Genomic DNA, 24,066 nt, shown 5'->3' on the forward strand with positions numbered 1-24,066 from the left:
TGCCATAGCCATATCTTTTATTGCTAAAGAAAACAAGGCAGTCAGAGATTCTTCAGCCTTCTACACACACAACAGCGCTTTGCTGTCTTCTCTGCTCAGAGAAAGTCTGACCTGAGGGATTTAACCAAGGAGAGAGTACGTCATTCTCACTCCAGCCTCACCTGTGCTGTTATCCTAGACTTTTCCCCTCACATCCAAAGTCCTTTTGCTAACTTACATTTCATAGTTCTTTTCCCATAGCTCTTTCTGAATTATTATTCCCCAAGTGCTCCTCCTTTACAGGCTGAGAACGGAGGTGCTGACACAGGCCTGTTATAAAGGGGCAGCCCTACCTTTCTTAGTGGGTTGCTGGAGCCATTGCAGGACTCAGACAGCTTTGAGAAGTAAATCAAAATGGTGAAGAAATTCTCATAGTCTGGGAATGGCGAGATTTTGGATCCAAAATGAGTGAGAGAACATGCCCTGAAGGACAGGTCTCGTGCCTCACGTCCTTCTTGGCTGTCTCATGTTCACGTTGGTCATTATTCATTGGCATGGATATCAATACTCCAGCACTGTAACAGGTTCCACCTAAGGATTTCAGAGGACTTTCCAGCTCCTAAAAAGAGCTTAATTGGCAATTTATACTGCAGTTCCCAGTTTTACAGAGGCCTTAATGTAGTCCTGAGAAGCTTGCCCAATCTCATAGCAATTGGAAGAACTTCAGTAGTGTTACTTCAAGGTAAACTGAAGCCCTAGTGAAAATTATATATATATATATATATATATATATATATATATATATATATATGTCTTTTGTTACTGCAGTTTATTTAATACTGCAGTGCCTGGAGGTCTCACAGAGAGTAGGACACCACTGCACTGGTGAATGCTTCATGTGCATAAAGAGGAACATTTGTCCTGCAGCTTCTCCAGGGAAGACACACAGAGAGCACAAAGGACTCAGGAATCAGCTGAGTTACCCAGGGCAGAGCAGGGAGAAAACCCCAGGTTTTCTGAGTCTCACACAGGGTGTGATCTGCTATTTCTCTGTGACAGAATTGATCTCATTGTGTCCTCTGTGAGAGCTGTTCCCGTATGAGTGAGCACCACTTTTTCTTGCACACGCTTACCTGTGGATTTTAAAAACAGCATTACTTCTCAAGCAGCATGAGCAATATTTTCTAATACATTGATTTTTCTGTGGGAACTTCATAGACTCATAGAATGGCTTAAAGATCATCTTGTTCCAACCCCCCCTGCCACTAAACCAAGCTGCTCACACCCTGAGGCTTGGGGCAGCTTTGTGGATGGTGCATCACTGCCATTTGAATGAGGAGCTTTTTGTTGGGATGTGGGTGGTATAAACGTTCTGAACTTTCTGGAAAATGTTTTCCCTTGGCACTTGTTCCAGCTAATGGCCAACTTTGACTGCATTAAGCTGTGCAGGGACAGAATTCCTGCTGCCCTGCAGCTCCAGCTGTGTGAGGTGCTTTCCATCCCAAGCCCTCTGCACCTTGGGATGATTTGCATTAAATAGAGTTTCAGGGAAGGTATTACTTGCCTCATTGAATAGTTAGTTTTACAAAAATGATTGCCTAAAAGTAGTTTCTCTCATGCCACTGGGCAGGTATACCCAAGGCTCCACAGATAAGCCAGGAAAACTCTGTTTTCTATTTGTGATTTTCCACTACTTTTAGGAAGCTTTGTTTTTTTTCTGTGCTATTCAGTGCTTTATTGTCTCCACTTCATCCTGGTATGGTAGAGCTGAAGTAGTTTCTGGATACTTAATTTTGCTTATGTAATTGCTTTATGTTACAGTGTATTGATGATGCAAATGTTTTACTAAATGAGGCCCTGCAAGCATATGGACCCAAAAATGAGTTTTTTCCTGGTAAGACCAAAGTTTCATGTCCCAGCATAGATGCTGCTCTTTACTCACCATGAGATATGAGGAGAAAGCAGAAAACTGAGGGGAATAAACTCTAATTATATATATATATATATATATATATATATATATATATATATATATATATATATATATTTGTGTCTTTAGCCTTTGTGATTCTGAGGAGAAGGACTAAAAAATGTAATTCTTCAAAGTGGAAAGAGGTGCCTAAATAGTGACAATTGTCATGAGCTGGACTCTGCAGCCCTTGGTTTGGGAAGCCCTGATTCTGGAAGCAGTTATTTTTGCAGTTATTTCACATGAAGGGCCCTAATTCTGCAGCTGGAGCTGCTATGGTGGTTTTCTGCAGTCACATGCAGCCCTTGCATGCCTGGGGATCTGAATAGGAAGAGGTGTGATGAAATTAAAAAGCTTGTGAATGTCAAATAGGAATGTGGAAGCTGAAAGGGATTATTTATGTACTTTTGTATGTATGCATAACATACAATTTTATATTTCAAATCACTGTAGGCTGTAAGCTCATAGTGTTTCTTTATCAATGTATCCTGTGTGGTACTTGCTTGTTCACAGTAAGAAAGCTGAGTAATTTTATGCTTTGGAAAATAATATCTTTGCTAGGGTTGCTCCACTTAGCAAATAGACCCAACAGATCCAAAAAAGGCATTGTGAAAAATTCTACTTTCTCATTTTGACTTAGAATAAGTGAAATACTGTTGCTGAAATGAATTTTAAGAGACCCAATGACCCCAGCCAATGTCATGATGTGTTTCTGCTCAGGCTGCCAGGCTGAAGCTCTGTGGTGTGAGCCCCACCATGAGCTCACAGGAATTTCCAAGCTGAGTGTGTGTGATTTCAGAGTGAATGGTGAAGGTGCCTTGTCCTGGGTGGTTTTACGGGCACTGAATCCCCTCTCCTGTGGGCTGCTCAGCCAGAAAATGCTGCTGCTCTATCTTCCTTCAGTCTCTCCCATTTTAATTGTAGGAAATGCAGGGGAATCCCAGCCCAGCTCGTGCCCCTTTTTCATCTCAGTCTGCTGTGTCTGCAGGGGGAATCAGGAAAACAGCACCTGGAGAAGGCAGCAGTGAAGCCCTGCTAGGAGGAGAAAAAACATTTATTTATATGAAAGCACCCTACTTTTTAAAAATTTTTTTGAGGTAACAGGTCTGAGCTAAAAAATAAATACTGTATTTAAAGAAAAAAAAAATTATTCAAAGAAAGATCAATGAAAAGCAGACTGGAATAGCAGGTGATGAAGCCTGGTGAAGCAAATCAATGCTTCTGGAAATTCAGGACTTCCAGGGAAACAAGGCATGCAATTATTTGTGCTGGTTCCAAGCACTGAAAAAATCTTAAGGCTGACTTTCCTTCCAAAAAAGAAAGGGGGAAAAAAAAAAGTCAATGTGGCTCAAAAAATTCATGAGACAGGAATTTTCATCTGTTTTTCACTGTCTGGTCTATGGGTTAGAGCAAGACAGAAAACTTCCAGTGAAAGTAAAATTTTGATAAAAATGACTGTCTCATTTAAAGAAAAAAAAAAGACAAAACACAGAAACCATGTGGAGAAAGATTTTAAATCTGATGGAATACTTTGGTTATTTTTGAACAATAGTAGTTTCAGAAGTGTGAAAGAATTGGTCTATTTTGTTGTTTTTTCTCAGTTATTTTTCTTAAACTTGTTTAGAATTAACACAAAAAAAAAAAAAAAAAAAAAAAAAAAAGAGGAATTTGACAATCTCACTGTTAACCCAAGCTGGTTTTTTCTTTACCTATCATGTAATTTTGTCTTGTTTCTCTTGGTTTCATCCTCATCCTGAGATAACACATGCTGGAGGCTCTGTTATGTGTGCTACAGCCATAGTCAGGACTCCTCTTTCTTTTGTGTCTGGAACAGGCTGGGCAATGATAAATCCAGACAAGAACTGCTGCTTTAATTGTGCAGTTCCATGGGTAAAAAGCAGCTCTCAGGAACACAAACAGCCCAAGGCATGTGCCCTGCAGGTCACCTTGGAAGGATATCTTGTCAGCCTTGGACATGAGCATTAATGCCAGCCCAGGTTGAGCTTGGTGCCTGTCCAGGCTTTTCCTGCCTGCATCTATCAGATGTGCTTGTGGCTGAACTAAGACTCATTATAAAAGAGAAAACAGGGTCGTGGCTTTCACCTGCTGAAGCATTTGTGAGGTTTTGAAATGGAACAAAGAAGCTATTATGGACGGAGAGAGGAACGGCCAAACAGTGTGGGGAGGAATGTACTGACAGAGGAAATGAAATTACTTTCCTCTGCTTTTGAAATGTGTGGATGGAAGTGGCCAAAATCTTCAGTGTGGGAGATTCCCTATGATTATACCATGTGGAAGGTGGCTGCAAGATAATACTGTTTTCTTTGCTTATGAATGATTCCTTTCTTTTTGTACAGGAGCAAAGTAAAATTGGGAGCAGAATTTTGCTACCAAAAGTCCTGGCAAGGCTGCCTAAGCTACTATGCTTCCCATGGAGTTAAAACAGTAGAAGTTTTAATTCCCAATGAAAATTAATGAGGCATAGCAGGTGCTTTTGAAAATTTTATCCATATGGGGAAAAAAAATTAATCTTGTATTTCCTAGGAATTAATTAAACCAAAACTTTTTAGGAGTGGGATGGGTTTTGTTTGTTTTCTCTGAATCAGAGTGAGAAAGCCATCTTCAGATTTTTCTGCATGTGATTCACTTCTGAAATAAAGTGGGGCTGTCATCTTTTTAGTGATGAGTACCACTGGAATCATCAAGTATTTCTTAGCAATCTGCACCATTTTTTTGGAGGCTAGAAAGATGAAAGCGGTTGATAACCAATTAAAACCAGATAAAGTCAGAGAAGCAATACAAAAATGTGACTCTTGCAATTCTGCTGCAATCTCAGTCTCTACTCCTCCCCTTCCCAGCAGAGCTGAAAGCAGAGGACTTGGCTTGTTCCACTCCTGCCTAGGGCTCTGTGCTGGCATATGCAGATGTTTAGGAAGATCTGGTGGTTTAAGCTTGTATTTGGCCTCCATCCAGATACAAGTAAAAATTCTTGAGAAGATCATTGCATGGGATTGATGCAGGGAGCATGATTTCTGAGAAACTTTAATTTCTCACTGCCTTGAAGTACTTGTCCTTTCCACTGTAGGCTCTGGCAGGTTTTCCCCAAGGGGAGGAATTTTGTCTTTTTCACCTGCAGGGCTCCCCCTCTTCAGTTCCCTCACTGGTGGCAGATGCAGAGTTTATTCTCCTTTTCCCCACACCCATGCCAGCTTTCCCCCTTAGTGTCTTTTCCTCCTGAGTGTCCTTTCTGTTGCTCAGATGCCCTCCTGCAGACTGCTGTCATTTTGGGGAAATGCCCTGCTCTTCCTTGCACATATTCCTTCTGAAATCTCTCAATCACTTGGCCATTGAGTTTACCTGGTACCTCATACTACCCAGGTGTCTTATTTGCTGAAAATGCCATGAAAGCTCTCCTTTGAATGTTTTTTTTTTACCATTTGGGTATATTTTGAAGCTAGAATTCTATCTTCTCACCCCAGAACTGGAGTAGAGATGAGTGAGAAGTGCAGATTCCCAGGCAGAAGCCCACTGCCTCCAAAGGGAGGATGGAAGTGCCTTGAGCTGCCTTTAGTGTCCTGTGTGTTGATGTTAATAACAAGTGGGAGCAGGCTGAGAGAGGATTGAGGTTCTGCCTGAGCAGCAGAGCCCCAAGCTGTGCAAGGAGACTCCTTGATCTGTTGCTGGTGCCTTCTGCCTTGCCAGCTGTGCTGGGCAGAGCTGTGGTGAGGTTCCATCTGCCCACAATGCCATTTTTGGTTTCCTGTTCCACCCTCTCAGAATATGATCCATGGAGTTCTTATCACCTTGCAGGCTCAGTCTGCACACCTGATGCCTTGAGAGGCTACCTAGAGTTAAAGGAATAAAGTAGGGATTTATTAAAAGGCCTTCAAATGATACTCCTTGGGCAGTACAAGAGCCTGGCTCCAGCTCCACCCGAGGTGGATGATGGGTCACGAGTTTTCACACTTTTAAAGGGTTTTGGTCCATTTCAATATTGGGGTTAATTGTCCAATTGCAGCTGCAGGTGATGCAGTCCCATCCTCCCAGATTGCTCTCCTCAGTTTGCTGTTGTTGGCACTTTTTGGGGCTGAGGCTGTAATGGTGTCCTTAGTTCTCAGGCTGAAAAAGAATTGTTTGGTGTGACTGAACTGTGAGGAGAACTTGCTAAAACTTTATATAAAGTTCAGAGCTATATACTAATGCAGTACAGAATCTGGAAAGTAAGAAAGCAAAACTTAAGGCATCACACCAGGTCCCTCCATGGCATTGGACACCCATTTGTGAGTACTTTGCTGGAGACAGATTGGATCATTCAGGAGTTCTGTCTTCAGCACACTGCCTTGACTTGGGGTCTGGAATCACTGCATTCAAAACATCACTGTAGAAGAACAGGGGATTTGCCAGTTGCCCCAACACCTCAGTCAAAAATCTGAAACCTTAAATTGTTTAATCTGGCATTCCTAGCTTCATAATGACTGAAAAGAAAAAAAAAACCAAAAACTTATATTTCTATTTTTTCCTTCCTAAACATTAGAAAAAAGTTTCTGTTTTTGGCAGAGATTTTGTGGGCTAACTTTCAGGGTGAAATACTGGGGTTTGAGTAGGGGATTCTAATGGAAAAGCTGAGCAACAAATTCACACAAGGTTCTTCTTAATTACAGAAGCCAAAAGCTCTTCCAGATGTCTGTCAGCCCTGTATGCTAGATGCTGCCATCACTGGTTTTAATAAAAGCTCATATTCAGCAAACTTTTATTACTGATTTACTGTACACTGCTTAAGCCAGAAAATGTTTTTTCTCTATAAAGAAAACAAAGACCTGATATTTTCATCATTTGCACTCCAGCATGTCATTTACTGTGTTAAATACCAGCCCTGTTCCATTATTTGACTGTTTTCTGTAGCTTGCCATCATTAAAACTGGAATTTCAGAAACTCTTGTCAAGAAGTCCATAGGCAAGAAATGCACGTGAATAAATCAGTAAATGGTGCGTGCAAAACAGGCAAAGCCACTAACGGCACTCAGACGTGACAGGCACAGCCAGGCAGCTCTGTGAAAAGTTACCTGTTTGTACATGCAGCTAATGCAGACTAAACTAAAATGAGAGCTGAAAAAACAGGAAAATACAATGTGACTTGGTGAATACAAAAGTGAACAGAACAAAACCAGTAGAAGAACCATCAGGCAGAGGGTAGTTAATGAAATCTCTGAACAATGATGTAATTAAAGGGCATTAATCACTATAAAAGATCATTTCCCTTTAAACATCTGCTCCTGTTCACTTGGCAACAGCCTGGGCAGTGTCATGAATGATGGGGGTTTGGATTATGCTGAAGGGTATGTGTTATCTGAGAAACAGGGTGGAACAGCCCCAGCTTGACAGGATCTGGGGCAGCAGTGCTTCCCCTCGGTTCAGGGATAGCCCTGAGGAAGGGGAAAAGAAGTGAGATGGTGCTCAGAGTGGGAAGGAAAAGCTTCTATAAAATGGAACCCCACCTTCTCAGCCATGCAGACAAAATTTAATTGGGTGCTAGTGGATTTGAATAAATGAATTCCTTAAATCCTCTGGGAAAACGCCCCTGCCCACCCCGCTGTTTCCAGAGTGCCTTAAGAGCCATAGCTCATACCTTGTTCTGCCCCACTGAGAGCCACTGCAAAGTTTTCACTGAGTTCTTTCTCTGTGGCAGCCTGGCTGTGCCAGCAAGGGAGTGCTGGCTTTTCTGGAGAAAAAGTTCTGGCACAAGTTCAGTGTGCAGAGGAAGGGCTGTGACCATCCCTGACTGCCCTGCAGTGCTTTGGTACGGATGGAGCAGAACATCCTGCAGTGCTGAGCGAAACCTCTCATGAGCTGTGTTCTGAGTTCAGTGAGGAGTCATGGACTGTTGTTTCAGCTCTGGACTGTGTCCCTTGAGTGGGATTTTTTACACCTGGGGATTATTTTTTTGTATCTTTGCACACATCTGCCTCCTTATTGCATTTCCACTGGCTGTGGGCACAATTGGTAGCTCTGTGCTTCTGCATTTTCAGCTTGTCTGCATCTAAGGCAGGGATGGGGAGCCAGCTGTGCTCCTCTTACAAGGACACATCTGAAGGTGGAACCCTTTGAGACCCTCTAGCAGCAGAGATGCAGCTGCAGAGCAAGGCTGATTTTTATGCTGCTCTGGTTTCCTTAGCAGATCTGAAACAGGTAGCACTTGGGGACAAAGGGATAACACAAGTGTTAGATCCAGAGCATTTCTGCCACACTAGTCATTCATAAGGTCTCCTTCATGGCACATACTTGGGAAGCCTTTTCCAGCCTCTGGAATTGAGGCTGTGTTGGTGATGAGATACCCACATGGATTTCCAAAGGAGGCAGATCCCAGATCCCACCTGGAGAGAGGAGGATTGGGATTGTGGACGCTGTACATGGTTATGCCTCTTCATTTCAGCCTATTTTTGGTAGTTCTGTGAATTCACAGAGGGTTCATGTTTGTGGTTTTTTTTTTGGTTGTTGGTTTTTGGGTTTTGTTTTGTTTTGTTTTGTTTTTGTCTGGGCAGCTGTCAGGTGAGAAAATGAAAATGAATTTAGCTTTGGTTTTGCTGTTTAGTAACAGATTAAATGATCTGGTTTGTGCTTGTTCTTAACAATACTTGTCCTCCCTCACAGGCTTTATAAAAGGGACTGGGGAGGTTCAGATAAAAAGGATGTGGTTTTCTGTTTCTCAAAGCTGGTAAAGCCATACAGGGGTATTTAAACAGAAAATCAAAACAAACCCCTTGGCTTCTCCGAGAACACATAGATTGGTATTGCAGCAGCCTGACGATTTCAGCTTTGTGTGCTGCTCTCTGTAGCTCTGGGATGTTTGAGGTGTGCTGTGGGTTGTGAGCAGCCAGGTGCTGCCTGCCCAGTCCGGCCCAGGGAGGTGCCAGCCTGGAGCAGGGATGTGCCAGCTGCCTTGGCAGCCACGCTCAGTGATGAGGGGAGGGAGCCTGAGCCAGCTCAGCCAGGATCCACTCACCACCACCTTCCCTCTCCCCCATCAGCTCCTGCTCTGCCCAAGAGCACAGTTATGCTTTCCCCTAACAGCCCTAATTCCACGCAGTGATTTCAGGGAGCTGAGCTGAGGTTGTGCTCTGTGTGGCCACAGAAAGCAAAGAACAGCACAGAATCTCTGAGTTCTCTGTTCTGGGCTTGAACCAAAAGCTGCAGGTTTAGTCTTGGAAAATCCACATAGGTTTCCATTGCATTGTGTGTATTTACAGAGAAATAAAGACATTTAATTGAGAGTTTTTGCTCCAGGTTTTCTTTGCCCAGTGGGTTCTTCAGTTCTAGATGCAGGCATTGGTTACACAGGGAACAAGGAGAGATTATTGCATTATGGGAGTGAAGGTTTCAAGGAAACCTGCCCTGCATAAAAGGAGTTGTGCAGGTATCAAATGTAGCAAACTTCATTGTACTCACCCCATTGTCTTCACCAAAACATAGGTGTGTAAATCTGTGCACTTAATGACATATTTTGTACCCATCCAAAATACCCAATGCTTCCAAAGGAAGCAAGCAGCTGAACAGGTCTGTAGCTGCAGGTGGGCACATTAATTGAAAATGGTGGTGTGTACAGGAATACACCTGTTGCTTTTGTACATAAGGTCTGAAATAAGGATTTAGTCCTTGTTTCTGGGCTGTTCATGTAATGCAGAGGTTGTAAGCTGTCATGGTGGTGTAGGTCATGTGCACACATGAAGAATTGTGTTTTTCTTCAGAGATGCAAGCCCTAGATGTCATGAATTTGAAATTCTTAGTTGCATGAGAGAAAGTTGCTCATGTGAAAGGGACTGTCCTTGTATCACTGCCACCTAATGGCCAGGACATTGTACTGGGGTGCCTGGTTTGGGTGTCCCCTGGAAAACTGATCCTGTCACCAGTCCTGACTTTATTACCTTGTAAGACCTGATAATGATCTTAACTCAGCTTCATTTCAGCCTGTTACAGTCTGTTCTGCAGCCTCACTGGACACTGGGGTGTGTATTCTTGCTTTGATGGCATATGAGAGATCTGGAATTTTGTTTTTGTGTGGCAAAATCCAGGCAGAAAGGGAAATCATTAATCAGATGGGTGTAATCTCCAAGGAAGCAAGTACTGCATTTTAATTCAGCATTTCCCTTTGATGAAAACTTTAGTGAATGTTATTATGTGGAATTTATATGAAGCCTGGGTTTAGGTAATCAGCTTTAATATTTATACTCTTAGGGAAAAAAAAATTGAATCATTAGTAAGCATGCATAATTAATGAATAAATTGTATTTTTCCTTTGTTTTCCTTCAGGTATAAGGAAATGCTAGATCTAGTGATATCACCCAGCCTGACTGTAAATAGAGAGTGCCCTGACAGACTGAAGCTTAACCTTTCTCACATTTATGCCACAGCTCCAGATGACATAGAAGGTAGGCTGCTCTTCTGCTTGCTGTTTGCTGCTTTAACATAAAATAAATGAATATAGGTTACCAAAGGGAGCTGGCCACTGCAAGGCCTCTGCTTCTGGCAGTTAGTTCTACAGTATAGTGAGCAACTGAGATTTTTGAGGGTGTTTCTTTTTTTTGTTTGTTTGTTTGTTTGTTTGTTTTTTTGTATATTCACCAGTTGTGGTTGAATCCTTTAGTTCCACAATGGCTTGAATGCAAATGGAATAGAAATATTTCATATGTAAATCTATATCTGTGTATGGTTGGTGCCTGCATTTACACACATGCATGTGTAGATTTTTGTTCCACTGGAGGAATTGCAGGTGTAAACTGTATTTTGTGTAGACCTGGTAGTTTTTGCTGGAGCCCCAGTGGTGTTGTGAACGTGAGTCCTGGGCTTTGGTGGCTGTGCTGCTGTTAATGTGGGGGCTCCCAGGCCCAGAAATTTATTGAGCAGCCTGAAAACCTCCTGCCAAAGCAGCTCTGTGCCCAGTTTGCTTTGCTCTGAGACCACTGCTGCCATCCCCCAATGGTTTTAGCCCTGCTGGCCCCTGCTCTGGAGTTTCACATTTGGCAGGTACCAGGGACAAATTCTTTCAGTGGTTGAGGCTCTGATGGAAATTTATCTGCTCTCATCCTTCTCCCCCCTGCCCCATCGTACTGTTCAAGTGAAGGAAACAGAAGAATGTTAAATCTGCTAAAAAAATTATTGGCAAGTGATGCAGCTGAACTAGTTCTTGCTAGTACAATCCCAGCTATTGTTTGCTGCGGTCAGGGATCTGTCAGCCTTCCTGTTAGAGGGGAGGTAGGAAAAGGCACTGACTATTATGTTTTAGGAGTATGTTTAACCCTTCATTTAGAGGCTCTTGGAAGGCCAGGAGATGTTTTGTTTGCATGTTTGCTCAGGCATTAGGAATTGCATGGTTAAATCACGCCCATCGTGGCTGCCTATTTACAAGAGCAGCAGAAGGAATTACAGGAAACATCCTTTTAAATGGTCCTGTTTGCAGAAAAGATTAGAGCTAGAAATGATTTTTAGGTACATCTATTTGTAAAAGTCTTGGTGCAGGAACTGTTTTTTGTTGTGGGGTATAAATAAGAGCCAACAGAGGAGCACCACTTTGCCAGTGACAGCTCACGTTGATTTGTTTCTTGTAGAAATATTATGGTGTTTTTTCTACAGAATGATCCCCTGTGCTACCAAGACTGTGCTCTTTCCCTTGAAAATACTTGTGGTTAATTTGAAGAACAGGAAAATACTTGTGTGTTTTACAATTCTCAGACTGACAGAGCTCTTCATGTAATAAATGCACACAAATTTGTGCTCTGTATTACACATAAAGTATTCAATTTAGCAAGCCTAGTCATGGTACTTAACTCATTTAGATGTCCATGTAGGTGTCTGGTCTGTTGTTTTCATGGGTGCTTGTCGTGAGGTGTGCAGTTATATCAATGTAATTTTCAATATAATAGAAATATTATATGTATAAAATATATAATTTGCACATTTTGCCTGTAGGATCAACTTTGTCTTTTCTTGTCAGTGACAGTAGCATATTGCATATTCACACACAGTAAATTCCTGCTTGGAATTCTTGGCAAACTTATTTAGTCTGTACCAAAATAAAAATTTGATGCTGTGGTGTTTTTCAAAGAGAAAAGAAATGAGGCTTGTGCTCAAACTGTTTTGTTGGTTTTTTTGATGTAAAACCCATTAAGAATTAAAGAAATTAATTGTAAATGTCTATTTTTAAGTGCAGTTCTGTTTGGTAATGAGGGACAGACGGAAATGGTGTAATTCTTGTTTTCACAGTCTGAAAATCTAATTTTCTAAACTATTCTCTTTCAGGTAAGTCAAAGCTAATTTTTCATAGTGAGTTTGAAGGTGACTCAGGTAAGTCCAGTTTTGGTTTTAAACTCAGTCTTTTTTCTATGGAGGTGTAAGTGAATAGATATGTGTGTGTAACATTATCCTTTGTCAATAATATGTGCATTTTTATAACACTGTCCTTTGTCAGTATTTTAAACTAAACCTCTCTGCCTGTTGCTTGGGAAATAGGTTGCTGTACCACATTTTATAGGTACAGAAAGCAAGGTAGGGTTGCAGGTGGGTTTTAGTTTTCTGAGGTGTGGGAGGGTTGCAGGAGTTTGAAGAGTCTTTCTGGTTTTGTTTCTGTGAGTGCTTAGGGTAATCCTGTCAGTGATTATACATGTAGGGGTTTCACCATTAATTACATAAATTAACATTCTAAAAAAAGAATGATGCCTAGTAATTAATATTTCAGCAAGTACTCATAATGACGTGATTTTTATTGAAATTTAGTCTAAAAAGTTACCAGATGAAATGGCAGTGTTGTTAAAAATAGTTTGATGTAATCTCCGTGTTATAGCATAAAATGATCAAGCCATGTAAAATGTTGTGAAAAAGCGTTATGTGTGAAAAACAAATTCAAGAGATCAAATCAGGAAGAACAAACATTTCAGATGTGAGCATGTTGGATCTTTTTGGTCATTCTGTCCATGTTTGCAGCACAAATTACCCAAACCCATAGAACTGTTTGTGTGCATTTAGAATTTATATGTGCTTGCATATTTCATTAAATGAAAAATGGTGTAAATATTTAATTTGCCAGCTGACCAATGTCTGAACCAGGGAGGTTGTGCTGCTTTGGTCACTGGAGGTGGCTGCAGAAGCCCTGTGCAGTGAGTCTGGTGTGTGCATTGATGCACAGCAGACACAGAGGCTGAATCAGTTGTGGCTTGTCATTATTGATGATTGTGAGAGTGTTTTGGCATTTGTAGTGTTGGATTAATGACAGCTCCAGCCATGAACCGAGGAGCAAAGTTTGGATGGCACTGTGGAGGCAACCTGCAAAATGTACATGGTGGTGACATTTTCAGTGCAACTTGCAGGTTTTAATTTAGCTTTTTTTGTTTGTTTGTTTTTAGTTTTTAATTTGATAAATATAAATTTATCTCTGAATAAAGCTGGTAGCACATTTTTCTTTGGTAGTGTTACAGCACACAGTTGTTTGGTCCATTAGAAGGCATCTTGCACATATAACTTGCATGATAGGTTTTCTACTGATGTAATATTTGATTGCTAGTAGTTCAATAAAGTATGCTATAGTTAACTCAAAAAATTCAAATTAAGGAGATTTATGATGTTGTATTTTTAATATTTACTATTATTTGATATATTTTAATGGACATTAAAGAAAGTGAGTCATGGTCTAGGAGAGTACCAAATAAAGCAAAAGATCAAAATGTGCAGGGAGCTTAAATCACTTCAGCAATCATAGTATTGGCTTTTATAGCCTTTAGCATATGAGTCATTGCTTCAAAGCCCAGCTTCATGACTGATATCCGTCCCATGAGAAGAAGAAACTGGTAGTTCAATCAATTTGTATCACCCTCAATTAAAAACTAAATCTATACTTGTTGTGAAGCAGAGAATGTCTTTCTTACCTACCTCAACTTGGGAATATTAACTAAAAAATAAAAAGTCTTTTGATTCCTGTATATTTCTTTCAAACCAGCATTGGTAAAAACAATTGTATCAGCTTGGCCACGGAGCAGAACACAATGAAAATCTAAGACCCTTTAATTTTGTTTTCCAGGCAGCAGCAAAGCAGCACCGCAGTGTCCTCTCCATCTGTACACCACAAAGTGAGTGCTCGTGCCAAGTGCTGTAATTTAAAATCCCTGTTTTGCTGAACAGCCATTTTGTGCAGACTTCTGTCACCTTAAAAAACATCTGCCCTAAGCCCATCCACCTGTTCCCCCACACGTCTCTGGCACAGGGAAGGAGCTGGTTCTTAATCTGCTTGGATATGGAGTGAAATAAGGTTTGAGGTACTGTGAACTGTGTTTTTGTGCCTCTGGGTACCCAAACCTTATCAGTTTGAATATTGTTATGTTTATGAGTAACCACAGAGGGGATGTGTCGAAATGTCTGAGGTTTCCCATCTCACTTCTTCGGCAGACTCAAAATGACACACGAAAAATCAGTGTTGATTTTATTTTATCTTTTTAACTTGCATGTATTTTGCACTGTCTTAAAGTCACCATGCATTTAGATGGCTTAATCCGATAGTTCCTAAAACAGACTTCTGCCTCAGTCAGCTCAATTCCAATTCCCAAAATATTCAGCATCCTGTGTTGAACACTATTTTAGCAAGATGTCTAGAACTGCTCTGCTTGTGCTCTAGAAAACCATGTGCACCAACTATTGCCTTAAACCCTTCTGTTTTCTTGTTCTGAATAGACATTATCCCCACATAGTGACAGTCCCGTCCTTCCCCACGATGGCAGCCTATGGACAGGCTCAGTACAGCACGGGAATCCAGCAGGCTGCTGCCTACACTGCCTATCCCCCTCCAGGGCAGCCCTACGGAATCCCCTCCTACAGTGAGTACCCCACAGTCCTGCTGCCTCTGAGGGCATCGTCCTCCTGCTCCTGGCAAAACAGATTTGGGGTCTTTAAGTTTTACACTGAAGTGTCATTTGTGTCTCGGCAGCGTTAGGCTTAGAGGAGAGTCTGACTCTAAAAATGTTGGGTTTCCTTTGAATGTTACTAGCTTTAAACCTATCACCTCGTCATATCATGGGTTATGTTTTTGCTAACTAGGTAAGTTTGGAGCCAGTCAATTGTAGACTATGAGAAATTCAGGTTCACTCGGATGTGCAATTTAGGAGTAATAGCTCACGAGTGTTCCCATGATTCACTGTCAAGACAAAGTACAGTAAATATGATATTTATGAAAACTACACTTAGATATTTATGAAAACTACACTTTGCCATCCTTGATTCTTCCTGAGGTTTCAATAACACAAGCTACTTCAAGAAAATTTCTGTGTATGTTATTACAGAAGAACCAAAATGCAGAGCAGAATAAGGCATGGGTGAGATGTTAGAGAGTACCTTAGTTTTGGAAGACAGTTTGTGTTTAAATGGACACTTACTGGCTGTATGTGCAGTCAGCATTTCTAACCCCAGTCAGCTTTGTTCCCTGCTTTTCTGCACAGCCTTGCCAACAGCTGTGGGGAGACAGTGCTGGGCAGGAGCAGCTGGGGCAGCTAATTAAACCAGCACTCCTGACAGAGGAATGCCTGCTAAACCAAGCCTTAAGTGTCCTCAAGCTCTGCATGGGGATACCAAGCTCTTGAGGAAGCTGAAAGTTCTTTCCACTCCTAAAGACCAAAGAGATGTTGCTCTTATTTAGGTGAAGCTCTTTAGCAGAAAACTTTGGGCTTCCTTCTTCTGGCTGCTCACATGAGGGCTGAGTCTTGCACCATTAAAATGGTTTCACAGTTTTGTTTCCACTCCTATTTTCTCTTGTGCTCCTTAACACCTTTGTTTACTTGGCAAATACAGGATCTCTTCCCAACAAGAAGTTTTTATACAGACAAAGCTTTTACTGAAGGGGAATTTCATGCAGCACACCAAGGCTGGGGAAGTGGCCTTGGCAGAGCCAAAGCTCTACCAGGATGATGAGAGGAATGTTCAGGGACCCTTTCTGGAGCTGTTTGTGTGTTTGCATCAGCTGGCTGACTTCCAAGGAAAACTCTGAGCAGTTGTCCTGTTAGAGCAGGTGAAAGCAGAGCCATTTGCTACTGCCTAGAGGCTTTAGGGCATACATGTGTCAGGCCCATATGCTGCTTATAAATCCTGTGGGTGACCTCTTAGCATCCTTGAACACTGATTTCCCTCCCCCAGCCTGTACACCCTCTCTAAGATACTCAGCACAGCATATGACAAACTCCACCTGGCTGACAACCAAGAACAATGAAGCAGTATTGTTTTTAGGCACAAAAAATAAAACTCGGCCAGTTCCTAGACAAAACAGAACATTATGTGGAAATTAATTTGGTGCTAAGGTATTTTGGTGTCTGACAACAATTTTTAGGCTTCCAAAGAGGCCCATTTGCTGGAGATTAATTGTAGCTAGGGTGGGCAGATTGAGTGCTGGCCTGTGGAGTGCTGATGGAATAGAAAAGCAGGGGATGTTGGGGAGAGGGGCTTCTCTGCACACTCCTCTCTGCCCAGCAGTGATGAAGCTCCACACTTGCACCAGAATTTGTCCCTTCACTGTCCAAATAAACTTCCTGCCTTTCACAGTCATCTTGTGATGAGCTTGTGCTCAAACTGCATCACAGTTCTTCTCACCTAAAGCTATAATAAGTGATTTTTATTAGAGAAAACAGTATCTGGGAGAGCTTACTCCAAACCTGAGCAAGCACAGACCTGCTGCTTCTAGTCAAGCTAGAAAGGAGCATGTTTGGGGAAAGGCACCTGAATTCAATTTGTCTACAAGTGCTAAAAATGACAACAGCATAGAAATTGTGTAAATCCAATGTCCAAACATCAGCAAGGTTTTTTTTTAATCCCAGCACCCAGGGAGTGTCCATCTTTTGTTGTGCAAATAGGATGCAAAGGAGGGAAGGATCATGCCCAAAGGGTTCATAATGTGTTGCACCTTTGAGCTGTTTATTTTAATAATACATCTGTACAATCTCAGCTGCATCTCAGAATAAAATATCAACTGCTTTCATTACCAGCAAGGGTTTCATCTTGCAATGTTTAATTCAACTATTGCTGTTCCCCCTGTAAATTGTCAGTTTAATTGCCTGGTTTTAGAAATGAAAAGATTTTTGTGGCTTCAGGGCTTACCTGTTGTTCCTGAACTGTTTGTTATATCCAACTGAGTAGATGATAACCCTCCTGTAGGACTTGCCAATAAATGTTTTGATACCAAAGCTGAAAATACAATGCAAGTAAAAAATAACTCTTTTGAGAACAGAAATCTTGAGGTTATTTTGCTGAAGATCCTGTTCCATTGTCAATCTTTGCTTGCATCTGATAACTCTTCAGGAAGTTTGTGTGTCAGTTTCTTCAATTCTACAACAAGAGTTTCTTCAATTCTGTAACAAAACTATATCTTCAGAAATTGCTTTTGAGAACAGTATTATTCATGGCTGTTTACCCATCTTAGAAAAAGTGCTTTTGGTTGTGGGTACAGGATGTGGCTAACTCAAATAAATTAATAAATCACAAATAAATTTGGGATTAATTTGTTTGGCTGTTAGGAGACCTGTTTGGGTAATGCAAGTAGTTAAACACACACACATATATATATATCTATATGTGTGTGTGTGTTTATTATATTATATACATAATATAACTGATATATATATCACATATACGTATTAGATAGATAGATATAGATACAGATATAGATATAACATATGGCTATAAAGCTGATATATATCTATATATATATATATCACATATACATATTAGATAGGTAGATATATCTCTAATATGTATATGTGTGTGAAAGAAAGTGTAAAAAAAGAGCGTTTATTAGTTTAAAATCCAGCGGAAAAATTGTTAATGTTCTTCATAGTACATGCTGAAGACACCTGTGTTAGATGTGGCACCAAAAAAAAAAAAATAGAGAAGAAAAAAGAAAAAGGAGTCCTGTGGGTTTGGGGGTTTTGTTCACCTGCTTTTTGTCCATGTTTCCATGCCAAGCACTCATGTTTTGCTCTTGGCTCCCCAAGGCATTAAGACCGAGGACAGCCTGAGCCACTCTCCAGGGCAGAGCGGCTTCCTCAGCTACGGCTCCGGCTTCAGCGCGCCCGCAGCGGGGCAGGCGCCCTACACCTACCAGATGCACGGTGAGTGAGCATCACCTGGGGCACCACAGGGTCGCCTGGGCACTCACAGGGTTACCTGGGACATCACAGGGTCACCTGGTGTAAGAGCCAGAATGAGAGATGCAGTACTCCAGGGGCTCTCCAAAATGCAGTTTATTGTACCCAAGGTTTCACAGCAGCCCAGGGCCGTGGGTGACAGAGCTGTGCCTACAGCTGTCAGCTCCAGCTGCAGGCAGGCCTGGAGACTCTTTGGTTTTGGTTACAATGCATTCTATACTTTTCTTTGGTGAGCATCTTAATAAAGTAGTACCAATCTATACCTTAACTATTATCGATAGCCTATCATAACTACTATCATTACCATATTCATGTTGCTATTCTCCAATCACTAAAAGTTAGTACATTATGGTTTAAGCTAGAAGTTGTTTTTCAGTTTTCTTGTAGTGGCAAATTCTGAGACCTTTTTTCCACTTGCAACATTTGCTGGCTTGTTTGCCTGTGCTTTCTGCTTGGTAAAAGCATCTTATTTGGGGTGGGTTTATCCTTTGTTCTAAGCCATAAAATTCCCTTCTAACTAACACACCCTTTGCCTCCTTGGTCATCCAGTGAGACCGGCTCAGCAATTCTTTTCTTCTATATCAAAACTTGCTTCCATCTCTATTCCTTCATTAGACTCTTCATTTAAAAATCTTTCTGCTAAGCATACATATCTGTGAGACTTCTTGTCAAACTTTCATCCTTCCCAACAGCCTGGGGCACTCACAGCCCTGTGCTGGACCCATCCTCCTCCTGCAGCTGCTGTGGAAATCTTCTAGGTGCAGGCAGTCAGCACAGGGAAGGAGGTAAAGTCTCTGCTTGATCTGTTTTGCTCATCAAGGCATTGATTTCTGGCTGAGGGACTGGATTTAGCAGTCTAATGTCCTAGCAGAATTCCACCTATGATCAATATAAGCTTTGTCTTTCTGCAGAAACTGTGTTTTCTTTCTCTTGATTAGTTCTGTGACTGCATACCTGGGATTGTTGTGTTGGTGTGAGTTCCTGCGTTCTGATGGAAGCAAAACAAAGGTGGTTTTACACTTCATGCAAGCAGTCCTGTCAGTATTATGCTTCTTTCTGCCTTATGCTGACCTGAACAAACTGCTCTGTGCTTAAACTGCTGCATATTCTCCCTACTAGTATTTCTTTAACAGCCTGATACTTTGATACTAAGAAAAATGAGAGTGATTCTGCTTGAGGAGAGTCTGCACACAAGGATAAAGCTCTGTGTTGGCTTTGTTCATCCCTCTGAGATTTTCCAAGGGTTGGAAAACCAAAGAGGAATTGCATGGCTTTCCCAAACTCTTGCAGAAGCTGTGGAAGGGGAGAGACATCAAGACTTTCACTTTGCTTTTTTTGATATTGTTGAGGATTTTATGCAAAAAGCCCTTTTGTGACATTGTACCTAGCTGTTCCATTGCAAAACTGTCTTTTAATTCTTTTCAATCCTGAAAGTGGGAGATGAGCATACACATCCACATTTCTTTTAAGTCTGAGACCAACTAAAATGAAAAGAGAGAAAACAAGGTAAAATCCATTTTATTCCAGATATTATCTAAGAAAGCTGAAGACTAAGAGTTGACCCTTGGCTGAGCCTTCACCTGCTAGTTTTGTTAGAGCACATTATCACTAAGGTGGTTTTTGGGGCTTGAATACCTCATAGTACATGCTGAAGACACCTGTGTTGGATGTGGCACCAAAAAAAAGAAAAGAAAAAAGAAATAGGAGGCCTGTGGGTTTGGATTTTTGGTCACCTGGACTTCTGCCTACTTCTGATCCTACTTCCACATATGTTCTCTTGAGAAGACAGACTCTTGACTTTATTTGGACTGAGGTTTTTAAGATGTCCCCATTTTCAAGCGGTTTAGACGAGCAAATTTTGTGCATCAGCACTTGAAAATGTTCCCCTTGCAAGCAGCAGTGACACAGCCATGAGTTGTACCAAGACAGGCTGAGGAGAACTGTGTGTGTGAGCATGAATGTGCCCTAGGGCCATGCTGTGATATTAGGAAAAATCACTTCTCTTCACATATTTATTCCAGGGAGATCATTCCAGCCAGCTCAGTAAGCCTTTAACACCAAAGAAAACAGTTTCTGCAAGTGGCAGGTGCTTTCTCCAAGGCACAGGGAGCAGGAGTAAATGTGTCTTCCTGTAAACAAATATTTCCACCCTTCCTCTGCTGGCTTGTGAGAGGAGCAGTGTGAAGCTGCCTGGCTGCGTGGTTTATTTACCTTGCTGAGTGCTAGTGAGAGGTTTGAGTGAGGAGAAGGAGCCTTCCTGTGCTGAGTGCTACTGAGGAATGTGTGCTCAGGGCTTTCCCACGCCACAGCTCTTGGGGGTGGGGAGGTGACCCCTGCCTGTGCCACCAGCCCCAGGGCCACTGGGCTTTGCTGCTGATGGGCTAAAACAGCTCAAAAGGACAAACTTTTATCAATATATTTTTATTAAAAAGTTCAGTGGGGCTTTAAGAGTCAAGCTTCTAACTCCCAGTTCAAGGATAAAGTGTTTTCTGCATCATGGAGGAAGAGAGATTGTGAAGAGGATGATGGTCAGGGGCTCAGCAAGAAAAGGTACCTCAAACTGCTGCTCAGTGTTCTGTTACCAAGTGCAAGGAAAAAAATTATTTTTTAAGCTATTCTCTGCAAGTATTTAAAGAGTTAATAGCTCAGGTACAGAAATGAAATAAGTTGGTATTGTTTGCCTTCAGTGAGGACCAAATCCCAAAGCAACATAATGATCTCATTTGTGGGTGAGGGTGGGTGGTCAGATTGCTCAGCCCTCGTGATTCCTCCTCACTGTCCCCTCAGATAGGAGTTACAGCAGCAAATGAGTGCCCACTGTAGATGTTACACCACTCACCAAGGAACAGACAACCTCTTGGGTGACACATTTTTGTCTCACAGGCTCTAGGACAAACGCTGTCCTTGGCTGGTGCTGGTTTGTTCCCTCTGGTGTTTGTTTGGCAGCAGCACTGGCAGGCTGTGAGCAGTAAATGGTGCCTCTGAAGGCAGATTTGCTCTCTGCTCAGGTCTGTTTGCTTGCAGTACAAACACAGGTGATGCAGGTGTAAAGGGGCTGCATTCAGCTTTTCATCCTGAACTCCAGCTGGTCCTTGAGCAAGAACAGGATCCACTAAAGAGCAAGAATGAAGATGTAACATCCTTTTGGTCAGTAAGTGGTAAAGGAAAAGAGCTATTTTACAGCCAGCCAGAAGGGGAAATCTATTTTCATGCTTCCCTAGCATGAAACTGAATTGATTGTGGAAGAGTTTGTTAGCCAAATAACTAATGCAATGTGTCACACATATATGCAAATATAGAAGATGAGATTAACAAGTTCCATACTCATAAAAATGACACAGAACCATATTGCAAAGGTGCTGTGGATTGAAATAAAGATTTTAATTGCCAAGTAACAGTGGCTATCATCAGGCTTCAAGTAACATTCAGACTGAATGTGGTATTCATATATTTGCTCTGAAGGACTGACTTTTTTCCTCTGTTATATTCCTTTTTAACCTGTGTTGTGTACAGGGTTGTTTCATGTCATGATTACATTTAGAAAATTATTTGTTTCGTAATGAAGAGATCTGAAATATGCATGTGGCCAGTCTGGGGATGGCACTCACTTTGAGAGTCATGAATCTGGAGAGGAGGTAACAGCTTGCATTAGGTTTTTGCCTTTAAAGTGGTAAATTTATCATGCTGGGAAAGAAATGTTTCTTCAAGGTCCATTTCATTTCTTAATCAATCCTCATGTAAGTGTTCAATTATAGCACCAAATCACCAAACACCCTGGGCTTGATGTTAGAAATGTATTTTTGCTTTTTTTACACATTTTTCTAAGTTTACATTTCCTGACAGTTTAGCCATTCAGTGATTTGCTCAGACTTCTGGTAAAATTATTATTCAATGATAGAAACTGAACATGAGACACAAAGATTATCTTCCAGTTCTGCCCCCAAAAACTTACAGTCTTAACTGGCAGCTGAGGAAACTGCTTGTTTCTGAGGGTGGGGGAGAAATCTGTGGAATATAAGAAACTTAGCATTTAGTGAGCTATGTAAAATACAAAGAGGAAATTGTGCCAGCACATTAGCTAGCCCAGAGACCCATCAGCTCTGCAGAGAGTGCAATAACAGGCAGCTTATAGAGCATTTCCTGTGGTTGCAAGAGCATGTGCTACCCCTTGATTGCACATTAGGCCATCTCTTCTCAGCTTGTCATTAATTCCTAGACTATGCCTTGCTCTTCAGTTATAATTGCTGAAATGACAGCTGGCATGAAACTATGAAGTTGCACAACAGTTGAAGCTGTGGCCAAAGACCACTGTGGATGCTGTTGTTGGGCAGGAAAAGATTTGACTGCTTTTTTGGGTTTTTTTTTAATATCCAAATCTATCTACCCACAAAATACTTTTTACATTACAAAGGAAAAATCAGTTATGTAACTGGGATAATTTTCCTTTGCCAAGGAATTGCAGAACAGTGTTGAGCTTGGGACAGACATAAATTTGGGACCAAAGACCTATGCAGTGAAATTCTTTGCTACTGCTGAACATTTGTTTTCTTTGCAGAGCCCTTCTGATGAGCTGTGAAGTGGTGAATGAATAGAAATTAACATTTCTTTTGTGCAACGCTGATTAAAAATTGATTAATTATATATATTGCTTATGTTTGTGGAATGAATTGGTTATGAATTGTTCTCCTGGCCTGAGAACAAGTAAAATCTGAATAATTAATCAGTTAAAATGTTTTCTTATGCTGAAAACATTTTGACCCTTGTTGATATCTGGATAATCTAGACAGTTTTTTTTTTCCAAAAGATGCCAGAATTTCTTACAATTATGTGCCAATCTGTGTGTTAAAAACTCAATACGAGGTCATAAATACCAATTTGGTGTGAATAGTTACCTCTGCCTGCATGGATTTTGCAAAGGAAGTCCATGTTTAGTTTTAAACTTGATTCTTGAAGTAGTTGGTGATGAAAATAGCGATGAAATTTCAATCTACACCTGAGAAACGTGGATCACACTTTGGCATCCAGATCATGAATCCATGTGAAGTCCCAAAAATAAAGGAAAGGGAGAGCATGTTCTCAGCAGCCTGTCACTCAGATGCCTTAGATTGATAAAATTAAACCTCAGTGGTAAAGGAGCAGCCTCTTTGAAAAGCCTCCGCTGGACAGCTGGTTTGCATTACTGGCAGTCTCAGAGCGTGGCAGCGAAGTTGTGCTCCATGCCGTGGTGGGTTCAGCAGGGAGAGGCCTCTCTTCAGGAGGGGTCAGACCTCACTTCTTGCAGTGTAAATACAAGGCTCCTCAGAAGAACAGCACAGTTCTCCCTTTCAAAGATTTCTAAACACCAGGGGCTGACTGTGCTCCATTTACTTTGTTTTAAAAGGAGCTGACTTGTAGGAGAGGGGAAGTCCGTGGGAGAGGCAAAGGTGTTGACAGTGATGCACTGGAGGCTGCAGGAGCTGTGCTACTGCTGCCCAAGGGGAAAGCTCTGCTCTACCTCTTGCCATTTAATGGAAATTAAATATTAACTGGTACAGTCAAGGCAGGAATCTTCTCTGAGGCAGATCTTTAATTTTGGAGGTCTTTTGTGTCTCCTTGAGAGTTTCGTGGGACTTTGTCGTCAGGCTTGCAGAGGTGGCACTGGGGAGATGGGAGCAGCTGTGGCAGAGAGAAGCAATAAGGTAGGGGCAGTAGTAAAGGGAAGATAAGGAAAATACAGAGAAAAGTTTGTGTTGAGAAAGGGGGAATCTACAGAGAAGAAAGAAGTGACATTTCCCTCACAGGCTGCTTGACTGTCTTGGGAGCGTTAGTGGAAGTCAGATAAACATCTCAAAATGTGAAGTAATGTGCAAAATCAACACAGAAAACAGTCACAGAGATGTTTGGATGTTATAGAGACTTCTCTGTGGATTTTATTTTCATTGTTTCTGTAGGATATAAAAAAATCCGAAAACATAGGAT

At 41.4% G+C, this 24,066-nt stretch overlaps 1 protein-coding gene across 1 annotated transcript in view; it reads left to right on the forward strand.

Moving 5' to 3' along the window:
• The first annotated feature begins 10,257 nt into the window (after positions 1-10,257).
• Positions 10,258-24,066, forward strand: part of EYA2 (EYA transcriptional coactivator and phosphatase 2) — a 49,403-nt gene continuing 35,594 nt past the window's right edge. The window contains exons 1-4 of the mRNA XM_058814581.1: positions 10,258-10,371; positions 14,010-14,058; positions 14,657-14,799; positions 17,956-18,072. Of these exons, the coding sequence (XP_058670564.1) occupies positions 10,263-10,371; positions 14,010-14,058; positions 14,657-14,799; positions 17,956-18,072 (418 nt within the window). The 5' untranslated portion in view covers positions 10,258-10,262. The remainder of the gene's footprint in view (positions 10,372-14,009; positions 14,059-14,656; positions 14,800-17,955; positions 18,073-24,066) is intronic.

This window comes from Ammospiza caudacuta, chromosome 15 (assembly GCF_027887145.1).
Source record: "Ammospiza caudacuta isolate bAmmCau1 chromosome 15, bAmmCau1.pri, whole genome shotgun sequence".
Taxonomy (NCBI): domain Eukaryota; kingdom Metazoa; phylum Chordata; class Aves; order Passeriformes; family Passerellidae; genus Ammospiza; species Ammospiza caudacuta.